This window comes from Pinus tabuliformis, chromosome 4_1 (assembly GCF_031772625.1).
Source record: "Pinus tabuliformis cultivar Carrire ecotype Pingquan chromosome 4_1, CPIR1, whole genome shotgun sequence".
NCBI classification, from domain to species: Eukaryota; Viridiplantae; Streptophyta; class Pinopsida; order Pinales; family Pinaceae; genus Pinus; species Pinus tabuliformis.
In genome coordinates, this window is record NC_142303.1 from 74108713 (window position 1) to 74135680 (window position 26968).

A 26968-nucleotide genomic window follows, 5' to 3' on the forward strand; every position below is an offset into this window, starting at 1 on the left:
CGTGAGGCTATATGTGCTAAAACTGAAATAAAACATGAGCTGAAGACAATTATTGTCTACATTAATATATCGTTAATCATAAAAGTCCTCATCCTCATCTACAATGATAGAATAGGATGCTTGTTTAGCAGAAAATACAACTCTACTTGTACTTGCACTTCCACTTGCATCACCACTGGCACTAACATCAAGAGCGAAAAGAGAGAGCTCTAAGTCTGGACCATTTGCTTCGTCATCCCAATCTTTATGAGGTCCAATTACATTCTATTGATGAAGAGCTTGCAGTTGTGATAGAATACGAGTGGCAAGATTTCACAAATAAACACCCTTTGCCCCATGACAAGTCCACCTCTTAATCGGGTTCACTGCCCTCCTCTCATCCAATGCTAATATGTCTAAAATCCTCTAATAGGGTTTCTAGAGAATTCTAATTTTTTTATTTTCTAGAGAATTCTATTTCTTTTTTTTTAATTAAATTTTGTTAATTGAGTGCTTAACTAGATAAATTTGTGTTAACTTAGTGTTTTTGGGTGATATAAGGGGCCCACAGCCTTCTTTGTTCTGTGAGACGCCCATAAAAGAAAAAAAGTTGCATATGTAGCTGAAACATGACTTGTAGCCAACCAAAACGACCCTAAAATGCCCCTGGCCGTCTCAGACGACTTTTCAAAATTGTGAAATTTTGTCCGGGACGACCAACGACATTTTAGGGCTGTTTCAGAGCCGCTTTGGCGTTTTGGCTCGTTTTAGGTATCGGGACGACCCCTTCCGTGACATTTCCTACAACATAGATCAATATCCCTTTCATTTTTTCTTTTTCATTTTGAAACATTGTATCATGCTCTCTTTTTTTTTTTTTAATACAACTCGATCAACACTGGGCATTCAAACCCTTTCTTCTCATGGGCACATGAAGTATGGACCTTTTTGGGGTGCATGTAATAGCCAACCCAAAAGAAAGGGCAATGGAGAGGAAACAAATGGAGTGTGTTAAGTATGGAAAGGGCATGGGCATGTCAACCTTATCAAGGCCCCCTAGTGTTACCCTTCTCCCCGAGAGTGGCAACACTGGACTAAAATAGGTATGATGATTGCCAAGGTGAAACAAGACAATGTAATGTTCCTGAGAAATTAATTGTCCAAGAGACATAGTAGCCTATCGATCCCTATAGGTTATAGTCATTGAAAAAGGGGAAAAACCCCAAAATATCCTATGTGGGGCAAGTTTTGGGGCAGCTGGGCAAAGAAATCCAAAATTGGGATTTGGATTAAAATTTGCTCAATCAATTAAGGAGAAAAATCCCCACAAGAAAATCATTAAATACAAGAGGGTTGATTTCATTTGAACATCATTGGATTGGATCATCTATCTCTGTTTTTTTCTTGAGCTTGAGGTTTTGAGGGTTTTAAGATCCCTTTTCCCTATCAATTTTGGTGGTGAACGATTCCACCCTAGTGGATTAATTTATTTTCTTTTTATTTTTCCTGTTTTGTATTTTGTTCTGGCCACAGGTCAATTGGAGCAGTTCAGGTTGAGGGAATTGAAAAATTTATCTTGTTTGGCGCAACGTATTCTTTGGAATAATTCGGCCCTGTTTTGACTAAAGGGAATTCTCTGTGTCTGGTCAAAGGCTCCGATTGGTCCAACGAAATTCTATTAGGTGAATTAATAACTGAGCCTACAAGTTCCTTGCGGCTCTCGCTCAGTAGCGTCCAGATGCAAATGGAAGAATTACAAAAGCTCTCTCTTTGCCTACCGAAATCTGGGTCAATAGCGAAGCACAACAACGAAATTGGGATTTTCGCTGTTGCGGACCATTTTGGACGTATCAAGCAATAGTTGGCTCCTTGGGGCGGTTTAGACCACAAGAGCATTTGAGGTGAATCGAAGGAAGACAACAAAAATATTACTGAATACAACGAACAGTTTTGTGGCAGTAACACGCGAAATCTGCGCAAGAATGCTGGGGTGTAACTGTGGCCCCCACTGGCCTGAAACATACCTGTGACTCCTTAGTTTTGCAGACGAAGGCCACTCCCTCGACAATCTAACAAGGGATCCGAGGTTCCTTGTTTTGGCTATGCGAACTGAAGCCTGAGACTACCCGCACAGAGGAGAGAAGCAAGGACCTCCTTGTACTGCGATTTGGAAGAATAATCACAGTTGTAACAGGAACCTGATTGAAAGATAGTGCCGTAAGTTCATAATATAGATAAACAGTGAGTTACCAGTTAGTGGATAACAATGCTTCCAGGTGTACAGTTGAATATTATTTTATTAAATTGTTGACATTGCAAATCAGAGTGTACTGGAATTGTATTGGAATTATAATTGGTATTATATTGGAATTATTGAGTGGACTATACTGGAATCACTGGCTAATAGCACCATATGGTTGTTGTGTTATTGAGAAAACAGTACCGTCTACTGAAATTTTATATCCTTTATTGGATAAGCTGTTTGTGTTGTTTGCTGTACAAGAAGGAATTCTATTGAAAACTTTAGTGTCCCTGAAACCCTAGGGCAAAAGAAAAAAATTACCCTAGATCTTTGCAGACAAAAGGAATAGCTTCCAAGCGTCATGATTTCATATCTAATTCAATTAATAATCCCTACTTACATGTGAAATACATTAAAAGTAAACACTTCATATGAAACAAGGGTTAATGTGCCTCGTGTTTTGGGTCATCGTCATCCAATGAGTAAACTGAGCATTATATATGAGGCATCTGTGAGCTACTGACTATGGAGAATACTGAAAATCATCATCAGAACCATTGTCTATAATGTGGAATATTGAAAAAAAAGAACTCCTTGAATTGTTGATTTTTGGGTAGCATCGGATGTGCCCTAGCTTCGAAATTTTGTGGAAGGGCTAGAACACACGAGATCTCCAAGACCCAGAAATCGTTTGGAGAAATTCCACCCGGAGTGCATGTTATTCAAATAATTAATTATTTTTAATGGTGCTTAAGTTAAAACTTAGGAAATTAAAATAATTAAAGTGAATTAATGTAAATATGGGTGAGAAGCTTCTAAGTGACGAGGATCAAGTCTAATTTAATCTTAGCTGTTGATTTCTCAATAGGAAAAGTATAAAGAAAGTCTTGGGGTCAGTTGGAGAACACACACAAGAAGAGCAACACTTGAGCTAGATTGAAATTCTGGGGCCTGGTTTGCTGAGAATTTCGAAGTAAGCTTCTAGTGCAAAGAGGGGCAGTTCGGCAGCAAGACTTTTGTCCAAGGCCGAGAATACATAACAGAGAGGCAACGCAGCACTAGAGAGAGACAACGCAGCTCCAAGATGGTGACCCAGAGGCTGGAGGGCTGACACAGTCAAGCAAAGGCAGCGCTGGGGTTTCTGTGAGGCAGATTGGGCATCAATTCAGCAGATCGATTTCTGAGCTGGGAAGGCTCACCGGGAGGGTGACGCAGCTCCTAGAGGAGGTGACGCAGTCCTAGCGCAGAGCTGGGAGTAGCCATCAGTGCACAACATTGGGGACAACATAGTCACCTGTGGGGTTTGTTCATCCAGTTGTTGGATCCGCCAAGATATATGTCTCTAGATATAGGTACTTCTATCGGGTTTATTCTCTGTTGGGTGAGCTGGATTTGGCACCCTAGTTGTATTAAAAAATCTGCATAATAATAAAACCCTCATATCTGCTGCACCGGTTTTCCCACATTGGGTTTTTCCGGGGACGTTTAGTCCAAAAATAAGTGTGTCCTTTGTGTGGTTGTCTCATTTATTTTTTAGTACTTGATCTGTATATTGGTGTAGGTTGCAGTGTATTTGCATTAATATTTTTGAATAATTATGAAAATAACTTGTTAAAATGAAGAACACAAGTAGGCAATGCAAATCAATTTAATGCAGTAGCATTTCTGATTTGTTAGATTCAGAAATTTTCACATGAATAACCCCTAGAAATGAGGGGTGGTAATCTTTAATACCAAGTCTGATTTATGTGAAATCTCTGGAATCCTACTGCAACTAGATGAACCTACTTCACCTACATTTTAAATTACATTACAAACTTATTTTAGATTTCTTCTTGAAACATTGAAGTAAATTATTGAAGCAACCTACACCAAATTAAGTATGATTCTGAAACATAGAAACTGAGCAAGGAAAATAGAAATACATAGGACACCCTTATTTTTGGACAATAGTCCTCGGAAAAACTGGTTTAGCAGCTCTGAGGGTTTTATTATTATGTGGGAGAAAATCTGAGTACAATTCTAGGATGCTCAACTAGCAATCCGATACAGAGAGAATACTGAACAAAAGACTGGTGAAATGATCTCACCCTGTCACTGGGAGAATCAATTACTGATTCTACTGAATTGGAGGCTCTGCGTCACCCTTTGCGTGGCCTCTACGCAGAATTGTGTCACTCCCAACAGTTTCTGCGTCACCCCTCTTGGGTATTACGCTGCCCCTCTTCTGGATCCTCTGCTGGCTGAGAAAAATCGATCTTCTGCCTCACAAACTCACACTTCGGCTTCCGACAACTGAAACTTGACTTCTCTTAGCAGGATACTCGACTTCCCCTCAAGCACTGTGCTGCCTCTGCGTCAGCGCTGCACAGGCCAGCATCGTCCTTCCTTTGGACGTCTTTCTGTTCTCCCTCTACCTCGTACTCTCCTTAAATTCCTTCTTCCGGATTCTCACTGCCCCTCTGCTGCAAGAAATCTCCTCAATTGATTTTCCTCCTAAGAACTTCTCACTTCAGAAAATCGATTTCCTTGATCTCTGTGTGTTTTCCAAATGACCCTCAAGCCCCTTCTTATATATTCCTGTTGGACAACCAACGACTTAGGTTAACTCCTAATCAAAGGTTCAGATCGTTTTGACTTGATCTCTATCTTTTTCTAGAAGTTACACCTACAATTAGATTAATACCCATTATTATTTTAATTTTCGTAATTTTAGACTTAGGAACTCCATTAAAAATATCAATTATTTTAATAAAATTGTCTCTGGGTTCTTTGGAATGCATGTGCCCAAGCCTCCCTGCAAAATTTGGGGCCTAGAGCACATCCGATGCTACCCCAATTTCCAAATCAACAATTTATTCTTCTCAACAAATATTTTATACCCAGAAATTATTTCACCCAGTAAGATCTTTTTATGAAATTGTTGAAAATAGAGACGCTGGGTTTTTAACGTCACAAATAAAATTTGCAGTGGCAATAAAACAGAAAACCAGCCACAAAAAGAGTATAAAATTCTGCCCAACAAATTCTCCTTCCTTTTTAATTAACTTAGGAAAATTAGGGGCTCCCTTAACAGGGAAATTACAGCAATAAACCTGGTGGAATCGCTCCTCAGAAATTTACCCAGCTAGCTGATCCTTCACACATGTAGCCCTCCAGGACCCTCTCAGTCCTCACACGTGCTGTGCTAGGCTTTTTGGTCCTCCAGCACTCTCAGTCTTGTTGAAGCACTCAGCCTCTCACATGTTCAACCAACTTGCTGATCTTCCGTGCCTTGGTGAATTTCTGCTGCAATGTTTCCTGATCTCTTTAGTCTTCTTTAGTCTCTCACTCTTCAGCAATCCTGCAATTGTACTCATGCAAGTCTCTTACTCAAATGTATTGATTGTGTGTCTTCATCCTCTCCCTTAGGATTCTTCTATAATTTCATCTTAAGCTTAATCCCTAACTCCCAATCTCCAAAGTGATAGATGGCTAGGATTAATTCCTAATTCACTCAGATCAATGATAGAGATTTGATCTAATTCACTCAAATAATTAAATTATTTGTTCTTAAAAATTAGTCCAATAGCCAACATTAATCAATTAAATTAATCAATGTGCTTTTCCTTAGTTAGGAAGGAAATCAACTTAATCACTTGCTCCTCATGAGTAAGCACCTAAAGAGGATTTTTGGACATCTTATGTGTGCTTGAGACCTAGCCTATGTAGAGGCATCTATCCGAGCTATAAATATCAACACTCTCTCCTATCGATTAAGGTGTTTTGCACCACCCCTACCTTATCTTTGTAAAACACAAACTTGCCCTTCACTAGGGGGCTGGGTGAGAATGTCTGCCAGCTATTCATCTGTGGGGATATACTTGAGCTTCACAGCTCTTCTCTGAACTGATGAAATGATATTTGATCACTATCATGAAACACTGGATTCTCCGAGAGCTTGATGCAACTCTGATTGTCACAATAAATCATTGTTGGATCCAACTTGAGATCAAATAACCCTGTGAGCATTTCACAAAACCAAATGGCCTCACAGCTTACCAAGCTAGCTGACTCTGCTTCTTCTGAACTTAAGTGCCACAGAACACTGCGTCCTATTTAACCATGAGATTACTGTTGACCCTAAACTGAAACAGCACCTAGGTGTGCTCTTCGAGATCAAATAACCCTGTGAGCATTTTACGAAGCCAAATGGCCTCACAACTCACCAAGCTAGCTGACTCTGCTTCTTCTGAACTAAGTGCCACAGAACACTGCGTCCTATTTAACCATGAGATCACTGTTGACCCCAAATTGAAACAACACCTAGATGTGCTCTTCCTGTCCACTGCACTCCACCACTCCTGACATACTTGAGTCCATACTTTAGTGTACTTCAAAGATACCTGAGCACATGCTTTGTTGCAACCCAATGAACCCTCCTTGGCTCCACCATAAACTAGCTCAGTGTGTTCAGATAGAAGATACCCTAGGTCATGTGGAACCAAATAGAACATTGTCATAAATGGCTAATGTGGACCTCCTAAACCACAGTGAAAATATGAGTGCCTAATAAGCACAAAGTTATTCTTCATACTGTTCACAATTCGCAACAACTTTTGAAAAACATTATTAGAATAATGTTCTATTTTTCTTTTGATATCTGTAGTTGAAATTGGAAGATTAAGTTTAGCTATTGTTCATTTGAACAAAATGATGCATTTCTTGAAGATATGTACTCTTTTAGGTTCATTGTTCATCTATGCATATTTGTGTTATTGGAACATACTAATCCATTATTGACAATGTCTTTATGTGTTTTGCAAATCTATGCAGAAAGGTCCAAGTGGCTCACCTTTCCTGATGCATGGAGATTACTGGTAGATGTGAACCCAAGAGATGACCGTTTAGGACCTTTGGCAGCTTTTGCGTCTTCCTCTTATTTTGGTGAATCTCTTAAATCAAAATTCAAGATTAAATCACAAGGCCAGGTTAGCTATGGTCCCAATGTTATTTGTTTTCTTTTTAAATAAATTCTATTTTTCCCATTTTAAAGCATACACATATATAGATGATTTGTTTAGTATGTATTTTTGAAACATGTAGTCTTATCATTAGTTTTTGGTAATAATCAAAAAGTGTTTGTTACCCTCTTAAAGAGGATAGTGCTTATTATATGTCTTAAACAGTGGTATTTATGCCGAAAGGAAGCTTGAGGGGAGAGTTTGGGTCATTTTTTGGCACTGTTTTTGGTCAGCCTGTTCTATGGAAAAGAACAGAGCCAAGGCACCCTGTGGAGGACAATATCCTCCCTGCTTTAGGGTAATCTGAAAGTTTCCAGTAGCCAGAGGGGGTAATCCTCTAATTATTAAAGATTTTGATTTTAAAATTTCCTTCAGATAAATTGAAGGACTTGATAGTCTCCAAGTATAAGACTCGAAACGATCAACTATAAATGACTTCAACAAACAAAGCTAAGAAATTGTTTACTGTCAACATGTAATAGTTTTCACAAAAGGCGACATATTCTTGATCAAGTAGCATGAGAAATGTAATAAAAATTAAAAAGTAGACCGAGTATGAACAAAATATTCAGATAACTTCTAAGCATATCTATGAATAATCTCTAATGTTACCATACTTCAGTGGTATATATCGTAAACATGGAACTGAAACAAAGAGTCTAAATCATCAATATATAAAGACCATAATAGAAATAAGTCATCAAGCGAATAAATAACTTCATTTTATTCAAACTTCAAATGGTTACAGAAACACATTCTCTAAGAGTAAATCCCAAGAAAGCTTTTTGACTTATAAAATTTGAAGTTTACAAATTAAAGAAGGCAAAAACCAAAATAAGTTGGTTAAGCAAGGGATGAATCCTTCATTGCAAAGTCAGACACATTCATGTGAACAACTTTTGTGACTCCGGATGATTGAATAGACTGTGCAAAGCAAGTTATTTTATCAGCCTTCAAAGGATATCTAATTCAGAGTTTTCCCCTTCCTTTTATCCTCTCAGTTAGACTGTTTAAAATTCATTATAAAATGACGGTATTAATATCTAAGGATAATGTTGATTTGGGGTAGCATTGGATGTGCTCTAGCCATGAAAATTGGTGGAGAGATTGAAGCACATGAGATCTCCAATACCCAGAAATGGTTTGGACAGATTCTACTCGGTTTATGAGATATTAAAATAATTAATATTTTTAATGGAGTTCCTATGTCTAAACTTAGGAAAAATAAAATATTGATGGGTATTAATATAAAACTAGGTAAGAAGGTTCCAAAAGATAAGGATCAAGCCAAATCTAATCTTAGCCGTTGATTAGAGATGTAATCTCGGCTGTTGAAGGACCAACAGGAAAAGTATAAGAGGAGGCTTGAGGGTCAGTTGGAGAACACACTAGAGTGATCAATCATTCGATTCTCTAGAGCGGGGTTTGCTAAGAGAAAGTCGAATCAGTGATCAGTTGCAGCGAGGGGCAGTGAGTACGAGACGGAGAGGTAGAGATAGTGCCGAGAGACCAGCGTAGAAGCAGAGAGAGGCAGACGTTGAGCCAGAGAGAGCCACGCAGAGCTGACAGGGACTGCACAGAGCCCAGAAGAGCATGCGTCATCCACGCAGAGAGCAGCAGGAGTGACGCAGAGGGCTGTAGAGGCTACACAGTGCCTCAGAGGGCTGATGCAAGGGGTTCCAGGCTGACGCTGAGGCCAGGTGGGTTGATGCTGAGCTTTAGAGGTTGCTGGAGAGGGTTTCGTGGGGCAGATTTTCTGAATATCTGCTTCTGAATAGAGAGGTATTACTGCCAAATTATTTTCTCTGTCAGGTGAGCCGGTTTGGCACCCAGTTGTACTCAAGGATAGACTGCATAATAAAATAACCCTTAGAATTGCTGCATCCATTTTCTCGCATTGTGTTTTCCCAGGGACGAGTTGCCCAAAAATAACGGTGTCACTTGTGTGTTTGTTTTCTTTCAGCTGTTGATCTGTAGATGGTTGAGACTGTATTGTGTTTTTTTTCGATATTTATATGTTTTAAATAACTTGTTCGTAATTAACAAGTAGAATAAATAAACCAGAAGAATACAGATAAAATTTCTAACGGGTAATACTTAGAAATTTCAACATGGTATAAGAGGGTGATTGCAGATCACAGGAGAGATGAAAGCACCAGCAGAAAGCAGCAGAGAAGGGTTGACGCAGAGGTACTGCGTCATCAGTTCGGGCCAGAGAGAGGCCAGCGTAGAGGCTGAGGTGGGCAGAAGGGGCTCACGCAGAGACCAGGAGGGTTGACGCAGTTGGTTAGTGGGGCCATTCAGTGAGTGTCGGGATTGCACAGAGCTTAGAGGCTTAGTCCTTCAGTTGCTGGGGAATAGGAAGCTATGGGCAGTTTGCGGGGAGTGAAGCTGGTGGGGTGCTGTTGCTGCCGAGACAGAACAATACCTAACAGGGCAAAACCAAGGTAGAGGGAGTCGCTACCTAGGAGGATTTCTAGCCAAGAAATCCAGATCAGTGTTGCAGGTGCATAGGATATCAGGAGAGGTGCGACTTGACGATTGGCAAGAGGAGTTCCAGAAGAGAAATCGAGGGAGTCGCTACCTAGGAGGATTTCTAGCCAAGAAATCCAGATTAGTGTTGCAGGTGCATAGGAGATCAGGAGAGGTGCGACTTGACAATTGTCAGGAGGATTTCCAGAAGAGAAATCGAGACTCAGAGGGCGTCTAGCAGAGAACTTCCAGGCGGGAAGTAGAGAGACTCAGCAGGAGTCGAAGAGAGAACTCCCAGAGGGAAGTAGAGAGACTCGGTGGAGTTGACAAGAAGAGCAGAGAGATGGCCATGAATGCGCTGAGGGATCATGACAGGCTGGACGAGGCGTCCAACTTTGTGGTCTGGAAGGCCAGGATCCTGTCCATTCTAGATAGACATTGCATCAAGGCCTTCTCCTTGAGAACAGTGGCTATCCTAATTGACTCCGCTGATAATGAAAAGTACGAGGAGGCAATGGCCAAGGCGAAATGCATCATCCTTGATGGGGTCAAGGATCATGTGGTCCAACATATTGTCGAGAAGGAGACGGCAAGGGAAATGTGGGACGCCTTGAAGAAATTGTACCAGCATACTTCCATGCAGAGGAAGATGTTACTTGAGAATCCGTTGCGGTCATACCAGATGCACAAGGGGGAGTAGATAGATCACTTCCTCGGTAGATTGAAGGAGATCCGGGACCAACTGACTTCCATAGGGGTGACGTCGGATCAAGGGTCGCTGGTGAGGACCGCTCTAAATGCAGTTTCCGAGGAGTGGGAGACATTTGTCCAGAGCATTCTGGGCAGGGTGGATCTTCTAAACTGAGAAGAATTGTGGGCAGATCTTCGTCAATAAGAGATCAGACAACTGAGCAAGACGGGAAGTAGCAACAAAGGAGTCCGGATCAAGAAGGAAGAGGAAGAGGGTGCAACTCTGGCATCTGCGGGAAAGCAGGAGAACATGAAGAAAAAGGACCTCTCCAAGGTCAAGTGCTTCAACTGGGGGGAACTGGGGCATTATGCGAACCAGTGTCCGAGGACGAAGAGTAAGGGAGAGGCGTCTGACTGCAAGGCAACGCCAGCGAAGGCAAAAAGGAGGTAGTTGAGGATGACGATTGTGCCATGAGTGCTCATGTACCTCTAGAGAAGAGGTGGGGAGACATCGAGCTGTATTCAGGAAGACTACAGGCAATGAGGGGCAGGATTTTTGAGGTACCCAAACTCTTGGATCATATACTTGCTACAGAAGCCCCGAAGTGAGAAGTAGCAGGACTGGCGGATGTCGGTAGAGACGGATGCGGATGAAGCGGCAGAGAGTGCTACAGTGTAGTAGTCTCGGGCAGCGCAGAGCTAGTAGGTTGTAGCAGTGTGAGAGGCACAGAGGACGTTGCAACAGTGCAGGATGGCACAGAGAGGTTTGTAGCGGTGTGAGAGGCACGGAGTTGTTGCAGCGGCGCAGAGGTCGTAGAGGGAGCATGAGATAGCGGCAGAGGGAGCTTCAGCATCGGGAGTGTTTCTAGCCTGACAGGGATGTCAGTAGTTGGGTGGATCAGTTACTTACTTAGTAACTGAGTTTTAGTGCAGTAGCGGTTAGCAATAGCACGATGCAACATGATGAGAGGGGTTTGCAGTGCTGGGAGAAAGTACCAACAGCAGCACAGATGTAGAGGGAGTTGTCGTATGGATGCAGTAGTGGCAGTGGCAGGGCCATGGGCATCAGTACAAGATGCAGCAGTGCAGAGGATGTTGGGTGGGGAGGCCTAGCATCAACACAGGTACGGGTGCCGTATAATCAGAGTGATGCTAAATGTGGAGTATTACTAGAGCATAGTCTTCGCTAAGAGGGAGTGTTGATTTGGGGTAGCATCGGATGTACTCTAGCCATGAAAATTGGTGGAGAGGCCAAAGCACATGAGATATCCAAGACCTAGAAATGGTTTTGGGCAGATTCTACCCGGTTTAGGAGATACTAAAATAATTAATATTTTTAATGGAGTTCCTAAGTCGAAACTTAGGAAAAATAAAATATTAATGGGTATTAATATAAAACTTGATTAGAAGGTTCCAAAAGATAAGGATCAAGCCAAATCTAATCTTAGTTGTTGATTAGAGATGTAATCTCGGCCGTTGAAGGACCAACAGGAAAAGTATAAGAGGAGGCTTGAGCGTTAGTTGGAGAACACACCAGAGTGATCAGTCATTCGATTCTCTAGAGCGGGATTTGTTAAGAGAAAGTCGAATCAGTGATCAGTTGCAGCGAGGGGCAGCGAGTACGAGACAGAGTGGTAGAGATAGTGCTGAGAGACCAGCGTAGAAGCAGAGAGAGGTAGACGCTGAGCCAGAGAGAGCCACGCAGAGCTAACAGGGACTGCATAGAGCCCAGAAGAGCCCGCGTCATCCACGCAGAGAGCAGCAGGAGTGACGCAGAGGGTTGTAGAGGGTGCATAGTGCCTCAGAGGGCTGACGCAGGGGATTCCGGGATGATACTGAGCTTCAGAGGTTGTTGGAGGGGGTTTCGTGGGGCAGATTTTCTGAATATCTGCTTTCGAATAGAGAGGTATTACTGCCAAATTATTTTCTCTATCGGGTGAGCCCTTTTGTCACCCAGTTGTACTCAAGGATAGACTAGATAATAAAATAACCCTCATTATTGTTGCACCCATTTTCCCGCATTAGGTTTTTCCGGGGACGAGTTGTCCAAAAATAACGGTGTCACTTGTGTGTTTGTTTTCTTTCAACTGTTGATCTGTAGATGGTTGAGACTGTATTGTGTTTATTTCGGTATTTATATGTTTTAAATAACTTGTTCGTAATTAACAAGTGGAAGAAATAAACCAGAAGAATACAAATATGTTAAAATTGGCAACTAGGGCCAAAATCCATGTGGGTCATCTTGTTGATGGAAGCTCATATTTTTCTTGGATCCCTCTCATCGAGAGGTGTAGGATTAATCTAAAGATCATCCAATTCCGATAAGTATTCATGGAGATATGAATTGATTTGTGTTATGGGACAATTCGTCAAGGTCGGCTAGCAACCAAATAAACCCCACTTGTGCTCAACGTTTTAGTATAAATAGAGGTGGCCTTCAAGTCATTTCAACACACTTGGGATCTCTTCCTCTCTACTTGTCTTTGGGTTTTAGTAGGAGGAGAGATCCTATGGGATAACGCTACCCTAATCCAGAGGGCAGAAGCCGGAATTGCAGGAATTGCCGGGAATAGCCGAAATAGCCGGAACAGCCAGGAATTGCCAGTATTGTCGGAACTGCCCGGAATCGCCGGGAATAGTCGAAACTGCCCGTAATAGCCAGGATTAGCCGGAACTGTCGGAATTGCTGGAATTGCTGAAACTGCCGGAACTGCCAGAATTGCCAGAACTGCCAGAACTGTCGGGAATTGCCGGAACTACGGGGAAAAGCCGAAACTGTGGGGAAAAGTTGGAACTGTCGGAACTGTTGGAATTGTCGGAACTGCTGGGAACAACCGGAACTGCCGGGAATTGCCGGAACAACCAGAGCATCTGTCTGCGAAGGAGAGCAGCATATAAGGGACAACTGACTAACATTGGGATAGTTGTATGGTACTTAGCAGCAAATACACCAAGCATGCAATGTTACAGCTAGCATGCAAGGGATAGCTAACATGCAATAGCAAGCATGCTAGGGACAACAAGCAAGCTAGGGACAACAAGATGCAGCCAACACATAGGTCAGTATGGCAACATGGTGCAGCAATGGCACATAATGCAATACAGTGATGGGTACAGTCATGATTAATGAAGCGTGATGAGATGCAACATAGTGATGATGGGTGCAGCATGGTGCAGCGCGGTGAGGTGCAGCATGATGACGAAATGCAGCACAACGATAGGTGAAGGAGTCACCTTGGAGAATCAGTTGAAGCAGCATGTCTTCAACTGATCTCATGTATCATTTTCTTATAGATGATCTATGCTCTTATCTAGATAAGTCAAAGTGTTGACTTCTGTTGTAAACGTATTATCTCTCTCTCTGCTGAACTATTGAAGAACATATAAGAAGAATTGATCAAGGGTTTCCCCACATTGGGGTTTGTCCCTGGCTAGCGCCACATCTTGTGTCCTCTTGTCTTGGCTTGTCTTCTGCGATTTATGTTTATGTTCTATTTGCAGTTTACTTTAATGCTGATGTGATTGCTAATCTAGAAAAGATATTGAGCTAACTGTGAAAATTGAAACAAATTGTTCTAAGCATAGAACATACCTAAAATTAACATGGTATTAGAGCTAAGGTGAAGGCAATGCCCAAGCAAAAGTGAAAGAGCAATCACCGAAGATAGTTGGAAAAAAAAGGATCAGTGGATTCCTCATCCCTCTTCAAATTCACCAAGGGTGAAGTCGAAGCAGAGAATATTATCAGAATGGCGTGGCAAAAGTTTCTGATGGCCTGCCTAAAGATCACTTCAATGGGAAGTCTAGATCTAAGGGTGGAAGGAAAGGCAAATGCCTTGGTTGTAATAAGTTCGGCCATTATGCGAAGGAGTGTCTGAGGCAGAGACACATCTCTTGATGAAGATAACAATCATTCCAGGGACATCTTCAATGATCAAAGGAATGACAGGTAATGCAGGTCATCAAGGAAATGGCCAACTCTTCAAAAAAAGCAAGGAACCCCAGGTATGAAGAATCAAATGTTGTTTTTGATAAGATAAAAAAGCGTTATCTTGTATTGGCCCTCTCCTTCAGATTCTTTGGGAATCTGGCTTATTGATCGTAGTGCTTCAAGGCACCTCATCGGATAGAAGGGTGCTCTCTCGAATTTGGTAGAGACGGAAACAACTGGGATTATACTTGGAGTCGATGCCACCTATCCCGGAAAGGGTGTAGGGAATGTTACCCCTCAATTGAATGAGGGTAACTCTATTCATTTATAGGAATCTCTTTTATGTACCTAATCGCAAGAAGAACCTGGTGTCCATCTCGGAAATGGAAGTCGAAGGTTTCAGGGTGGCATTCATCGATGGAAAGGTACGTGTTAAAAAATAGAATTTTCAAAGATGCTTTTTCTCATGGGTTCAGGGTTGGCAATCTGTATTAAGTTGTAGGATGGTCCATTGGGGATCATGTCAATTGACATATCGCATCTATAACATTGGAGGTCTACCTATGGGGCTCTACTTGATGTGAGTCAGATGGTGATAGGGATGCCTGAATTCAAGAAGAGCATGAAGGTACATGTCAGAGATGTACTGAAGGAAAATCTTATAAGGGGACAATTCCCCTCATGCAGCAGGTCCACAGGTTTGGAACAACCTGAGGAGTTTGAGATTCATGATCGGGAATCTCATGTATACAGGTGGAAGAAAGCCCTCTGTGGCTTGAAGCAAAACACCCCGGGCGTAGTATGAGAGGATTGATAGTTGTCTGATGAAGCTGAGATTCACTAGGAGTGAAACCGATCCAAACCATTACCCGAAGGTTGTGGATGATAGACCTCTCATACCGGCACCTTATGAGGACGACCTATTTCTGACAGGTGCAGACCCTCTCATTTGCAGAAGTAAGAGGGAGTTGGATTCCGGATGTGGAATGATAAACTGCAAGCCTGTGACTACCTCGAGGATCTTAACTTTTAGAAGTTATATGGTAGTGATGTCGGACCAGATTTGGGAAATGCCTTTGAGTTTCATAAACTCATTCGCGTTGATGTTCTTGCTGAACTTCCATCTAGACATATGTTTTGCAGTTAGCATGGTGAGCTCATATTTGGTTGAGTCTCACTAGATTGGTGCCAAGAATCTTCTGAGATATCTTCGGGGCATAATCTCTCATGGATTGAGATACACTGCCAGAAATATGAAACTTCATGATTATTCGAATGCTGACGGGGCAGGCAGTGTGGAGGATCACTAGAGCACTTCCCAGTGCTGGTTCTCTTTGGATTCTGCTTTGATATCATGGATGAGCAGGAAGCAGAAGTCGGTTGCTATAAGCACCGCCAAGATCAAATACATAGCTACGAGTATGATCTCGTGTGAAGCTGCATGGTTGCATAAGCTCTTAAGTGAGCTGTTTGTACACATGATGAATACCATTGTGATTCTCTGTGACAACCAGAGGGGGGATTCGATTATTGAGGAATCCCATATTCGATGATTGCTCTAGCAGATAGACATCAGATACTGCCTTATCTGGGATATGGTAAGTCGATGAGCGAGGAGGCTCCATCGCATTGAGACTGATGTACAGGTTGCAGACATTTTTGTCAAAGCCCCGGGGAAAGGTCAAATCTGTGACTTTCCCGAACGACTTGGAGTCATTAAGAGACCTTCTTATAAGGGTTCTGCATGTTGCATGCATTGAGCTCTGGGAGCTCTGGGGGGCTTGGGGTACTTACTGGAGCAACATACGACCACAGGGCGACTCACCCTCCCTTGGTGGTGCGTTATGTACAAGATGACAGGTTCAACCTTCCCCTGTGATACCCCGTGGCGGCTGTGGAACAAGATGATTAGTTCTCCTGTGGGCCGGGATGATTAGTTCTCTTGTGGCAACTGTGGAATAGGCTGATTAGTTATCCTGTGGGCTGGGATGATTAGTTCTCCCGTGGCAACTGTGGAACAGGATGATTAGTTGTCCTGTGGGCCGGGATGATTAGTTCTCTCGTGGCAACTGTGAAACAGGATGATTAGTTCTCTTGTGGGTTGGGATGATTAGTTCTCCCATGGCGACTGTGGGGTAGGATGATTCGTTCTCCTGTGGACAGGATGATTAGTTCTCCTATCGAGGCATCCTACCCATGCAGTCTGGGACTCATGGGAAGTACCTCTCATCTGATCAATGAGCAGGGAAATGGGGTTAGGGACCATAGTAGTACTATCGATGGACGCATCGATGTATCTACCGTACTCCCTATGCTAGGATGACCTCCATTGATCTGAGATCAGTATGAGTGGTTTGAGACACTTTCTTGTGATATTGATCTCGGATCAATAAAACTGACTTCGGGCCAGTAAGAGTGATGTGACACACTCTCTTTAGATGAAACTGACTTCGGGCCAGTAAGAGTGATGTGACACACTCTCTTTAGATGAAACTAACTTCGGGTCAATAGAGAATGGTATGAGACATTTTCGATCAATTCTTCTTCTTCATGGTTTAACAGAGCAGAGCAGAGCAGTGTAGGGCACTGATGGCAGAGATAGTACAGTCGGACATATGGATCAGCAGATGGAGTTCTCCCTAGTTGAGAGGGAGTGTTAAAATTGGAAACTAGGGCCAAACTCCATGTGGGTCATCTTATTAATGGAAGCTGATATTTTTCTTGGATCCCTCTCATCGAGAGGTGTAGCATTGATCTAAAGATCATCCGATTCTGATAAGTATTCATGGAGATATGAATTTATTTGTGTTATGGGACAATTCGTCAAGGTCGGCTAACAACCAAATAAACCCCACTTGGGCTCAACGTTTTAGTATAAATAGAGGTGGCCTTCAAGTCATTTCAACACACTTGGGATCTCTTCCTTTTTACTTGTCTTTGGGTTTTAGTAGGAGGAGAGATCCTAAGGGATAACACTGCCTTAATCCAGAGGGTAGAAGCCGGAACTGCCGGGAATAGCCGGAATTGCCAGGAACTGCCGGGAATAGCGGGAATAGCCGGAACTGCTAGGAACTGCCGGAACTGCTGGGAATAGCCGGAACTGTCGGGAATTGCTGGAATTGTCAGAACTGCCGAGAAGCTGGAACTGTTGGGAACTGTCGGGAATAGTCGGAATTGCCGGAACTGTCGGAATTGCCAAAATTGCCGGAACTGCTGGGAACTGTCGGAACTGCGGGGAAAAGCTGGAATAGCTGGAATTGCCGGAACTGTCGAAACTGCCCGGAACTGTCGGAACAGCCAGAGCATCTATCTCTGAAGGAGAGCAGCATGCAAGGGTCAACTAACTAACTCTGGGACAGTTGTATGGTACTTAGCAGCAAATACACCAAGCATGCATTGTTACAGCTAGCATGCAAGGGACAACTAGCATGCAACAGCAAGCATGCTAAGGACAACAAGCATGCTATGGACAACAAGCAAGCTAGGGACAACAAGATGCATCCAACACATAGGTCAGTATGGCAACATGGTGAAGCAATGGCACATAATGCAATACAGTGATGGGTACAATCATGATTAATAAAGCGTGATGAGATGCAGCATAGTGATGATGGGTGCAGCATGATGACGAAATGTAGCACAACGATAGGTGAAGGAGTCACCTTGGAGAATCAGTTGAAGCAGCATGTCTTCAGCTGATCTCATGTATCATCTTCTTAGAGATGATTTATGCTCTTATCTAGATAAGTCAAAGTGTTGACTTCTGTTGTAAACACACTATCTCTCTCTCTCTGCTGAACTATTGAAGAACATATAAGAAGAATTGTCAGGCCAGGCAGTAACTCTCCAAAGGTAGAAAAAACTGATTCGTCTGATTATTCCATAGGTAGGTTATTGTTATATACATTAGGAGTGATTGTTCAGTTCATCTTTCGATGACTGTTCACATTCCTGATTTATTTATTTACAAATTCCCCAATCATGAAGATTAGGTGTCAACATTCCCCCCCTTAATCTGAAGGGATGTTGGTGAGTCCAAGCATCATTCTGAATCGTTCAAGCTTTTCCTTTGCAAGTGCTTTGGTGAAGATGTCTACAATTTGCTCATTTGTGGAACAATGACGGAGATGGATTGTTTTGGCCTCAACATGATGTCGAATCAGATGATATTTAGTATTGATATGCTTTGTTCGATCATGGAACTTTGGATTCTTGGCCAACTTTATTGCAGAGGTGTTATCAATCATGAGTGGAGTTGATTGTACTTGTTTTACCTGCAAATCTTCAAGAATTTTCCTGAGCCACACAATTTCTTTCGTTGCTTCAGCTGGTGCCACGTATTCTGCTTCAGTTGTGGAATCTGCTGGAACTGATTGTTTGCGTGATCTCCAGGAGACAACTCCTGATCCAAGACTCATAGCATACCCTGAAGTAGATACCCCAGTTTCTTTGTCTCCATCGAAGTCTGAATCAGAGTATCCAATCAAGCTGAAGTCGTCCACCTGTGTATACTTGATTCCAAGGTCTTGAGTTCCCTTCAAGTACCTTAGAACTCTTTTTGCAGTCGACCAATGTCCCTCACAAGGCTTTTGCATGAACCTGGAGAGGATTCCAACAGTAAATGAAATGTCTGGTCTGGTAGTAGTGAGGTAGATGAGACTTCCTACAAGCTGTCTATACTTTGTTGCATCCTCAAATTCCTTTCCTTCAATAGATGTGAGCTTTAAGTTTTGTTCCATTGGAGTAGAAAGAGGATTGCACTCTGTCATGCCAAATCTGTTTAACAAATCTCCAATGTATTTCTTTTGAGAAAGAAATATGGATTTTGGATGTTGGGTTACTTCAATGCCAAGATAGTAATGAACATAGCCCAAATCAGTCATTTCAAAACTTTTCCCCAATTCCTTCTTTATGGATGCAATGTAGCTTTCATTGTTCCCTGTCATTAAAAGATCATCTACATATACCACAAGATATGCAACTGTTTTGCCAACTTTCTTGACAAATAAAGTTGCATCATCAAGATCAAAATGATTGAAGTTGAGTTTCAGAAGATGCTCAGTTAGTTTTTCATACCAGGCTCGCGGTGCTTGTTTGAGGCCATACAAGGACTTCACAAGTTCGCATACTTTATGTTCATGTCCTTTCACAGCAAATCTTTCAGGCTGGGACATAAAACATTCTCTTTTAGATCTCCATTCAAGAATGCAGTTTTTACATCCATTTGATGGACTTTCCAACCGTTCTGAGCTGCTAGTGCAAAGAGTGTCCGGATGGTGGCCCATTTTGCTGTGGGGGAAAAAGTTTCCTCATAATCGACCCCTTCCTTCTATGCAAAACCTTTTGCCACAAGCCTAGCTTTGTGCTTGTCAAGTGAGCCATCAACTTTGTACTTGTTCTTGTAGACCCACTTGCAGCCAATTGGTTTGGTTCCAAATGGAGGATCAACCAGCTTCCAAGTGCCATTCTTTGTGAGGGCATCATACTCCTTTTGCATCGCTTCTTTCCATTCAGCATGAGAAGCAGCTTCTTTGAAGGAAGTTGGTTCAAAATCTATAGACAAGTTCAATTCACAATCATAAGTAACATCCATATCAACAGGTGAATTAGAGTCATCTACATCACCTCCATTTTGTCGGTTTGAATTTCTGGTTCCTGTTTTTCCAATTTCATCACGATGAACACTTTCAAGTGTCTTTGTCAGCCACTTTGGAAGACCTTTCTGAGATGGTCCAGGCTGCTCTGTTGATTGAGTTGGGACTGAATCAAGATTGAGTCTCCTAATTCTATCAATTACATCACTTAAAGCATCATCCATTGTTGGAGTTTCATGCAGAGGAGATTGTTCTTCAGAAGAAGATTCCACATGTTGATCTAGTATAGGAATCCCCCCTTCAAGATGTGGAATCTGATTATCAAATTCTTGAAATGATTTCGTTTTTGCGAATCTATCTAAGCAATCAAATTGCCGCTCAACAACATTGTCAGATTTGGATGATTCAAGAAAAATGACATCTCTAGATACAACAAACTTTTTATTTACTTCATCATAGAGGCGGTATGCTTTAGAGGTGTTTAAATACCCCAGGAAGATACACTTACGATTTCTAGCACCAAGTTTGTTTCTATGTACCTTTGGTATCAAAGCATAACAGGTGGAACCAAAGATCCTGAGATGTTTTACCGAAGGAACATGTCCATACCACAATTCATAAGGAGTCTTGTTTCTTATAGCATTAGATGGACATCTATTCTTTATATATGCAACACATAGAACAGCATCAGCCCAAAACATTATCTTTACATTTTTGAAGAAAAGCATGGATCGTACCATATTCAAGATTGTTCTATTCATTCTTTCAGCTACACCATTCTGTTGGGGATTATAAGGCACAATTGTTTGATGTTTGATCCCATGTTGGCGAAGATAGTTTTCAAATTCATTTGATGTATATTCTTTTCCATTATCAGTGCGAATAGACCCAATATGAGATTGTGCATCATTTTCAATCCGTTTATGAAAATTCTTGAATGTTTGAAAGGCATCAGATTTGTTCTTCAATAAATAAACCCAACACATTCTGGTGTAATCATCAATAAATGTCATGATATATTTATTTCCATTTGTAGAAGGAACAGACATTGGACCACATAAATCTGAATGAATGAGTTAAAGCTTCCTATGTGCTCTTGAATGTGAATCATGAAAAGACTGTTTGCTATGCTTTCCTAGAATGCAAGCATCACATTGCTTATGTTTCCTAGGAATTGTAGGCAAACCAGCAACACCATTTTTCTTCAATAAGCGGAGACTGTCATAGTTTAAATGTCCAAATCTAGCATGCCATAATAAACTTGATGGAAGTGTACCTTCTTCATGATGAGAAATATATGAGAAATGTTGTGCATGAGCAGAGGTTCCTTGCAGTTTGAGAAGCCTTTCTTCTTCTATTCCCCTCATGACAAGTGAGTGGTCAGATGCTTTTCTTACCTCAAGCTTGCCATCAAGCATATGAATGGAGTGACCTTGCTGGCGGATGTGGACCAAGGACAGCAAGTTTCTCTTGAGCTGTGGGAGATATAGAACATGATCCAGAAGAAAGTCTGGAAGACCAGGCAGTTTAAGCCTGATTGTGCCAAGTCCTGATGGCTTGATTTTTGACTATCTGCAAAGTATACTGCTCCATCAACATTGTCAGTGAAATCTTCAAAAAAATCTTTTCTATGAGTCATATGACAGGTTGCTCCTGAATCAAGCAACCAATCATTTTTTGAAGAAGCAAGTGAAGCATTAAACAAATCTTCATTTACTCCAATGTTACATTGTGCCTCAATATAGTGAGCGGATTCAGGTGCTTTACCTTTGTCTGTATCATCAGTTTTACCTTTCTGCTGGTTTCTTTTCTGCTCAATTTTGTCCCATGGTAGCTTGCATGTAGAAGCATCATGTGATCCATTTCGTTTGCAGCGAATGCAATGCAGATCTGCCTTTTCTCCTTGAGAATGTTTGCCCCCCCTGCCTCTGAAGTATCTTCCTCTTCCTCTTCGTCCACCTCTTCCTCTTGTAGAATCTTGAGCAGGATGCTTTTCTTTATGAGCAAGGCACACAGTCTCTTCAGAAGATTCAGGGGCTGTCTTCTTTCCAAAGGCTTTCTCTCTTTCAGCAAACTTTTTCACAAGAGAGTCAAAGGTTATATCTTTAAGATTTTCATTTGCTTGTAAAGACTCAAGATAATTGGAGTAGGTAGGATAAAGTGCCTTGAGAAAAGCAATAAGAGGAATATCCAATTCAACCTTAGTGGATCTGATATCATGCTTTATAGACTTTACTTCAGATGCAAGAGCAAGAGGATCATTATTTTTCAGTTCAAGAGTGAAGAGTTTAATCATGAGCTGAACAACTTCCAATGCAGAATGTGAGTCATAGAGTTCTTTCAGCTTTTGTAAAGCTTCAAAGGTAGTTGAATATGATGAAATATGGCGACTCACTTCTTCATTTACAGATGCTGCGATTAATGCATAAGCTTTGCTGTTCTTGTTTTCCCAAATGACGAGTTCTTTCTCTGAGGTAGGCTGTATTGGGTCATTGTCTCCTTCTCCGACACACACTCCTTTCCACAACTCATTGAAGATGAGGGTGTGTTTTATCATCCGGGACCATTCAGGATAGTTCTCCTTGCCAGTGAGAACTATTCCTACCATAGAGATGATTGAATGCATTCTGTAAAAATAACTTCTGCTGATAGAAAAAATTCTTCTGCTGATATACAGTGAAATTGTACTCAAAAGGGCAAAAAGATTTCAAATACTTTATGTACTGTTTCTTCAAATCCCTCCAAGGATCCTCATATAATATATCCACCATATTCCATTCTACAAAAACACATTCAAATATCTACAAACTGGTCAATATATATATATGCTGGTCAATATATATATCATTCAAGCCACAGTGCAATGGGACAGCGTTAAACAACGTCCAAAACGCATTCAAAACATATGCTGGTCAATATATATATCATTCAAGCCACAGTTCAATGGGACAACGTTAAACAACGTCCAAAACGCATTCAAAACATATGTTGGTCAATATATATATATGCAGCGTTCAATCCTTCAAAACGTTCAACACACAGATTCGATGTATCAATTCAACACACTTAATTTCACTTTGTCATAACTAGCACATTGTTTTGTCGGAGTAATGCACAACAAAACATCCATGGAGAAGGCTCAACGCACCATGGGCTCACCATACTAAATATATTGAAAAGTATTCATACAATTGCTCTCCCTTTAGTTGAAGTTTAGAAAGTGTCACGACGGTTAGTGGGCATCCGTGGAGACCTCTGGAATATTATCGATGCCACAGCTGCAATCAAGCTTAAAAGATGGGCCGTTTGGCAAGAAATAGACAGACAGACCACAAAGCCAGAAATATTCGAATGAAGAGGAAACCATAAAGAAACCTACCATATCCAATTCAACGCAGACGAGAACTCAAAAGCCAAGCAAAAGTGTTTGATTGGATGCAGATCGGTTCTGTGCAACCCCTTTGACTGTCGTAGATTTTTATGAAGGCGCAGAGTTCCAACACGGCGAAGAGCTTCATGCTGAATGCCAACTTGAGGTCATTGGAACGAAAAATAGACGTAGTGGTAGAAATACACGGCAAAGAGCTTCATGTTGAACGCCAACTTGACCAGCGCACAGAGAGTATGCAGGTCGGACCAGTGCACATCACAGTCATACGTCAAAAACAAGTACAAGAAAGAAACCCTCTATTTCTTTTTCTTCTACTAATAATGAATGGCCTGCACGCTTCAATGCTCAGGTCTACAGCTCTGAAATCGATTCATTGACGTAGCGCAGTGGAAGAGGAAACCGTTTCTCCAACGGAATGTACACAGAATAACGCTTTTTTTTTTGAAACGTTTATGACATGGCTTTGACTGTTCAGAGAGCGACAGAGGCAGAGGCAGAGCAGCGCTCAGGACAGAGGCAGTGGCAGTGCGCAGGACAGAGGCAGTGGCAGACTATTTTAGGACAGAGGCAGAGCAGTGCTCAGGGCAGAGGCAATGGCAAAAATGAAGGGAGTTACAACTATTTTTAGAACTGGCTCTGATACCATGTCAGGCCAGGCAGTAACTCTCCAAAGGCAGAAAAAACTGATTCGTCTGATTATTCCATAGGTAGGTTATTGTTATATACATTAGGAGTGATTGTTCAGTTCATCTTCCGATGACTGTTCACATTCCTGATTTATTTATTTACAAATTCCCCAATCATGAAGATTAGGTGTCAACAAGAATTGATCAAGGGTTTCCCCACATTGGGGTTTGTCCTTGGCTAGCGCCACATCTTGTGTCCTCTTGTCTTGGCTTGTCTTCTGCGATTTATGTTTATGTTCTATCTGCAGTTTACTTTAATGCTGATGTGATTGCTAATCTGGAAAAGATATTGAGCTAACTGTGAAAATTGAAATAAATTGCTCTAAGCATAGAACATACCTAAAATTAACAAAATAAAATTTCTAACGGGCAATACTTAGAAATTTCAACAGATGAGCATTTCAAATATTCAGTTAATTTAGGTATTCTTTTCTTGTTTTGCTATTTTGTTCCATTTGATGTGGATACTGATGTAAGAATAATTGCAAACGATTGAGCCAAAACAGTAGAAGGGTTTGACGAAGGGGCTTTGTTTCTTAACCTTGCAATTTGCTACCAATCATTTCCTTATGGAATCTTAAATTCCACATTTTCCGCCCAACAATTTCTAGCTCAGTGTACAAATTGTAGCATGCTGGATGTAGAGTTTTTTGAATAGTGGTGAGAATACTAATTAACATGAAACCATTAAGTAATTTTTCATAAATTACTATTTGCCTGATTCGAGTTGTTGCATCATCAAATTGGTCATGATTTGACCTTTGTTTTTCAAGAGCCACCTCATAATTTACATCAGAAATAAACCATCCTCTGTCACCTATGAAACAGGTAACTCTAGTTCAAATGCTTCTGCAACCTGCTCCTGAAATTTTGACCAAACTATAGAATTGCTTGACATTTATTTTGAGCTGATAATATTAGCCTATGTTTAACATTTGACTGTACTTATGTCCATGATGAAAACAGTTCTATATGTGATGCCCAAAGTTTGTAGATTTTCTTTACTCCTGTTATTAGAAAACTGATCACCTCAATAGCTACCCGCACATTGTCTCCCAATTGTTCCAAAGCTATCTCTTAAAAGCTCATACTTCTTTCAAGGCCTTCTTTATCTTTAAGGACATGAAAATGGTTTATCATTTGCGTCACAATTTCCTTGATTTGATCCGAAATACAATGCTTTGCTCCTACTAAATTTCTTTGTGCAAAAATTCACTGATTGAAATTTTACTTCAAACTTTCAATTTCATTTTTTTTTGGCTAGCTTTAACTATTTCTTATCTAAGCTATATCAGCACTCTTGCTATTTATTATTATACTATTTCACTTATTCAGTTGTGCTTGCAAGTCATTAATTTCTGAAGCTTTCAATTTAATTTCACTTTCATCCTTTTGTATTTTTTGTTGAACTGTAGTTAACTATTTCTTTAACTGAATGATTTGTTCTTCCATTGATCTTGCTGAAATTTCTTCAGCCTCTGGAATAATGACTATTATAGAAAGCTCGACTGATAATGCAGTTGCCCTCTCTTCATTAACTTTATTGATAATTGCCGCATACATGTATTCTTCTGTAAAAGACTTTGATTCGGGTTTTTAACTATTTTTTTCATTTTCCAATTCCACGAACTCTTTGGTCGGGTTATGTTCAGTAGTAGGCAGGTTTAATTTTATTTCTTTATAATTATCCTCAACAGTAGAGGATATTACAAATCTATCTTCCTCTGTTGTCTCTTATACATTACTTTCTGTTCCAAATCGTGTATGGGCCTTATTTGTATCATTCTTAGTTTGCTGCTGATTCCTAGCTTGCTGATATGCAATTTTAGCTTTTTCACGTTTATAGATGTTTGAATCAAATCTCTAGCTACTATGTTACCTTCTGCCATTCAACTTTGACCTTTGGTGACATTTTATCAAAATCAACTATCACCTTAGTAGTTTCATAGGCATGAGATTGAAGTTCTTTTTTTGGTTTGTCAACCCTGGGCTGAAGAAAAGCCATTTGCAAAGTCCCCTTTTCACAGTTAATGGAAGATAATAACCGTGATGGAGCAGGATCTTCATGAGTGATCTGTGAATACAAATCTTAGCTTTTTTGGCAAGGTTCTTGCATTGATTCATTTCTGTTAAGAGATCAATTTCTTTCTCGGCAAGTGCAATTTCTTTTGAAAAATTTCAACACCCAAAACAATTATTCTGCAAAAAGATGTGTTGACCACTGAAAGTTGCACCTAATTTTTTTTGAAGACTCTATGCTCGAGGATATGTCAGAGGCTTCATGTACCACCAGAGTTCATATATCATCAGAGTCTTTTAACTCTAGTTTTTTCTTCTCACCTTCTTCTATGTTGTACTCAGAATCCGCAAGCCTTGCGGGGATGATGTAAAGTGATGCTAGGTAACTTGGGACATTGTCATCAAGTGAGTTTACTCCTGGAGGTTTTTTTTCACTTGGTTAATGTTAATTTTAGGATAATAATGGTATGTTCTATGCTTCGAGCAATTTTACTTCAATTTTCTTTATTAGCCCAATATCATACCCAGTATAGCAATCACATCAACATGATAGTAAAATGCAGTAGAACATAAACAATAATAGTAGAAGACAAGCCAACACAAGAGGACACAAGATATGGCACTAGTTAGGGACAAACCCCAATGTGGGGAAACCCTTGATCAATTCTTCTTATAATTTTTCAAAAGTTTAGCAAAGAGAGAGAGTACAATTTACAATATTCACTTGCCCAAACTGATTAGTCAAAACAACAGAAACAGAAATCCCTAACCAGAAAGTCAACGTTGGTCAACAAGGCTGAAATTGACCTCCAAAACAGCTCGGTCAACCTTGGTCAACTCAGCCTCCAACTGCAAGATAATGCAGGCTAAAACAATTCAAAAATAACTAGTCAAATCTGGTCAACAAAAGTCAACGAAGCAACTTGAATTAAGGCAGTCAACATTGGTCAATGCAAGGGTC

The 26968-nt window shown here is 41.0% G+C and overlaps 1 protein-coding gene across 3 annotated transcripts in view; it reads left to right on the forward strand.

Moving 5' to 3' along the window:
- Window positions 1–26968, forward strand: part of LOC149174219 (Metallo-hydrolase/oxidoreductase superfamily protein) — a 460911-nt gene that overhangs the window by 65259 nt on the left and 368684 nt on the right. For all 3 annotated transcript variants that reach the window (XM_089419245.1, XM_089419244.1, XM_089419243.1), the window contains exon 3: window positions 7037–7191. In XM_089419245.1, the coding sequence (XP_089275371.1) occupies window positions 7037–7191 (155 nt within the window). The remainder of the gene's footprint in view (window positions 1–7036; window positions 7192–26968) is intronic.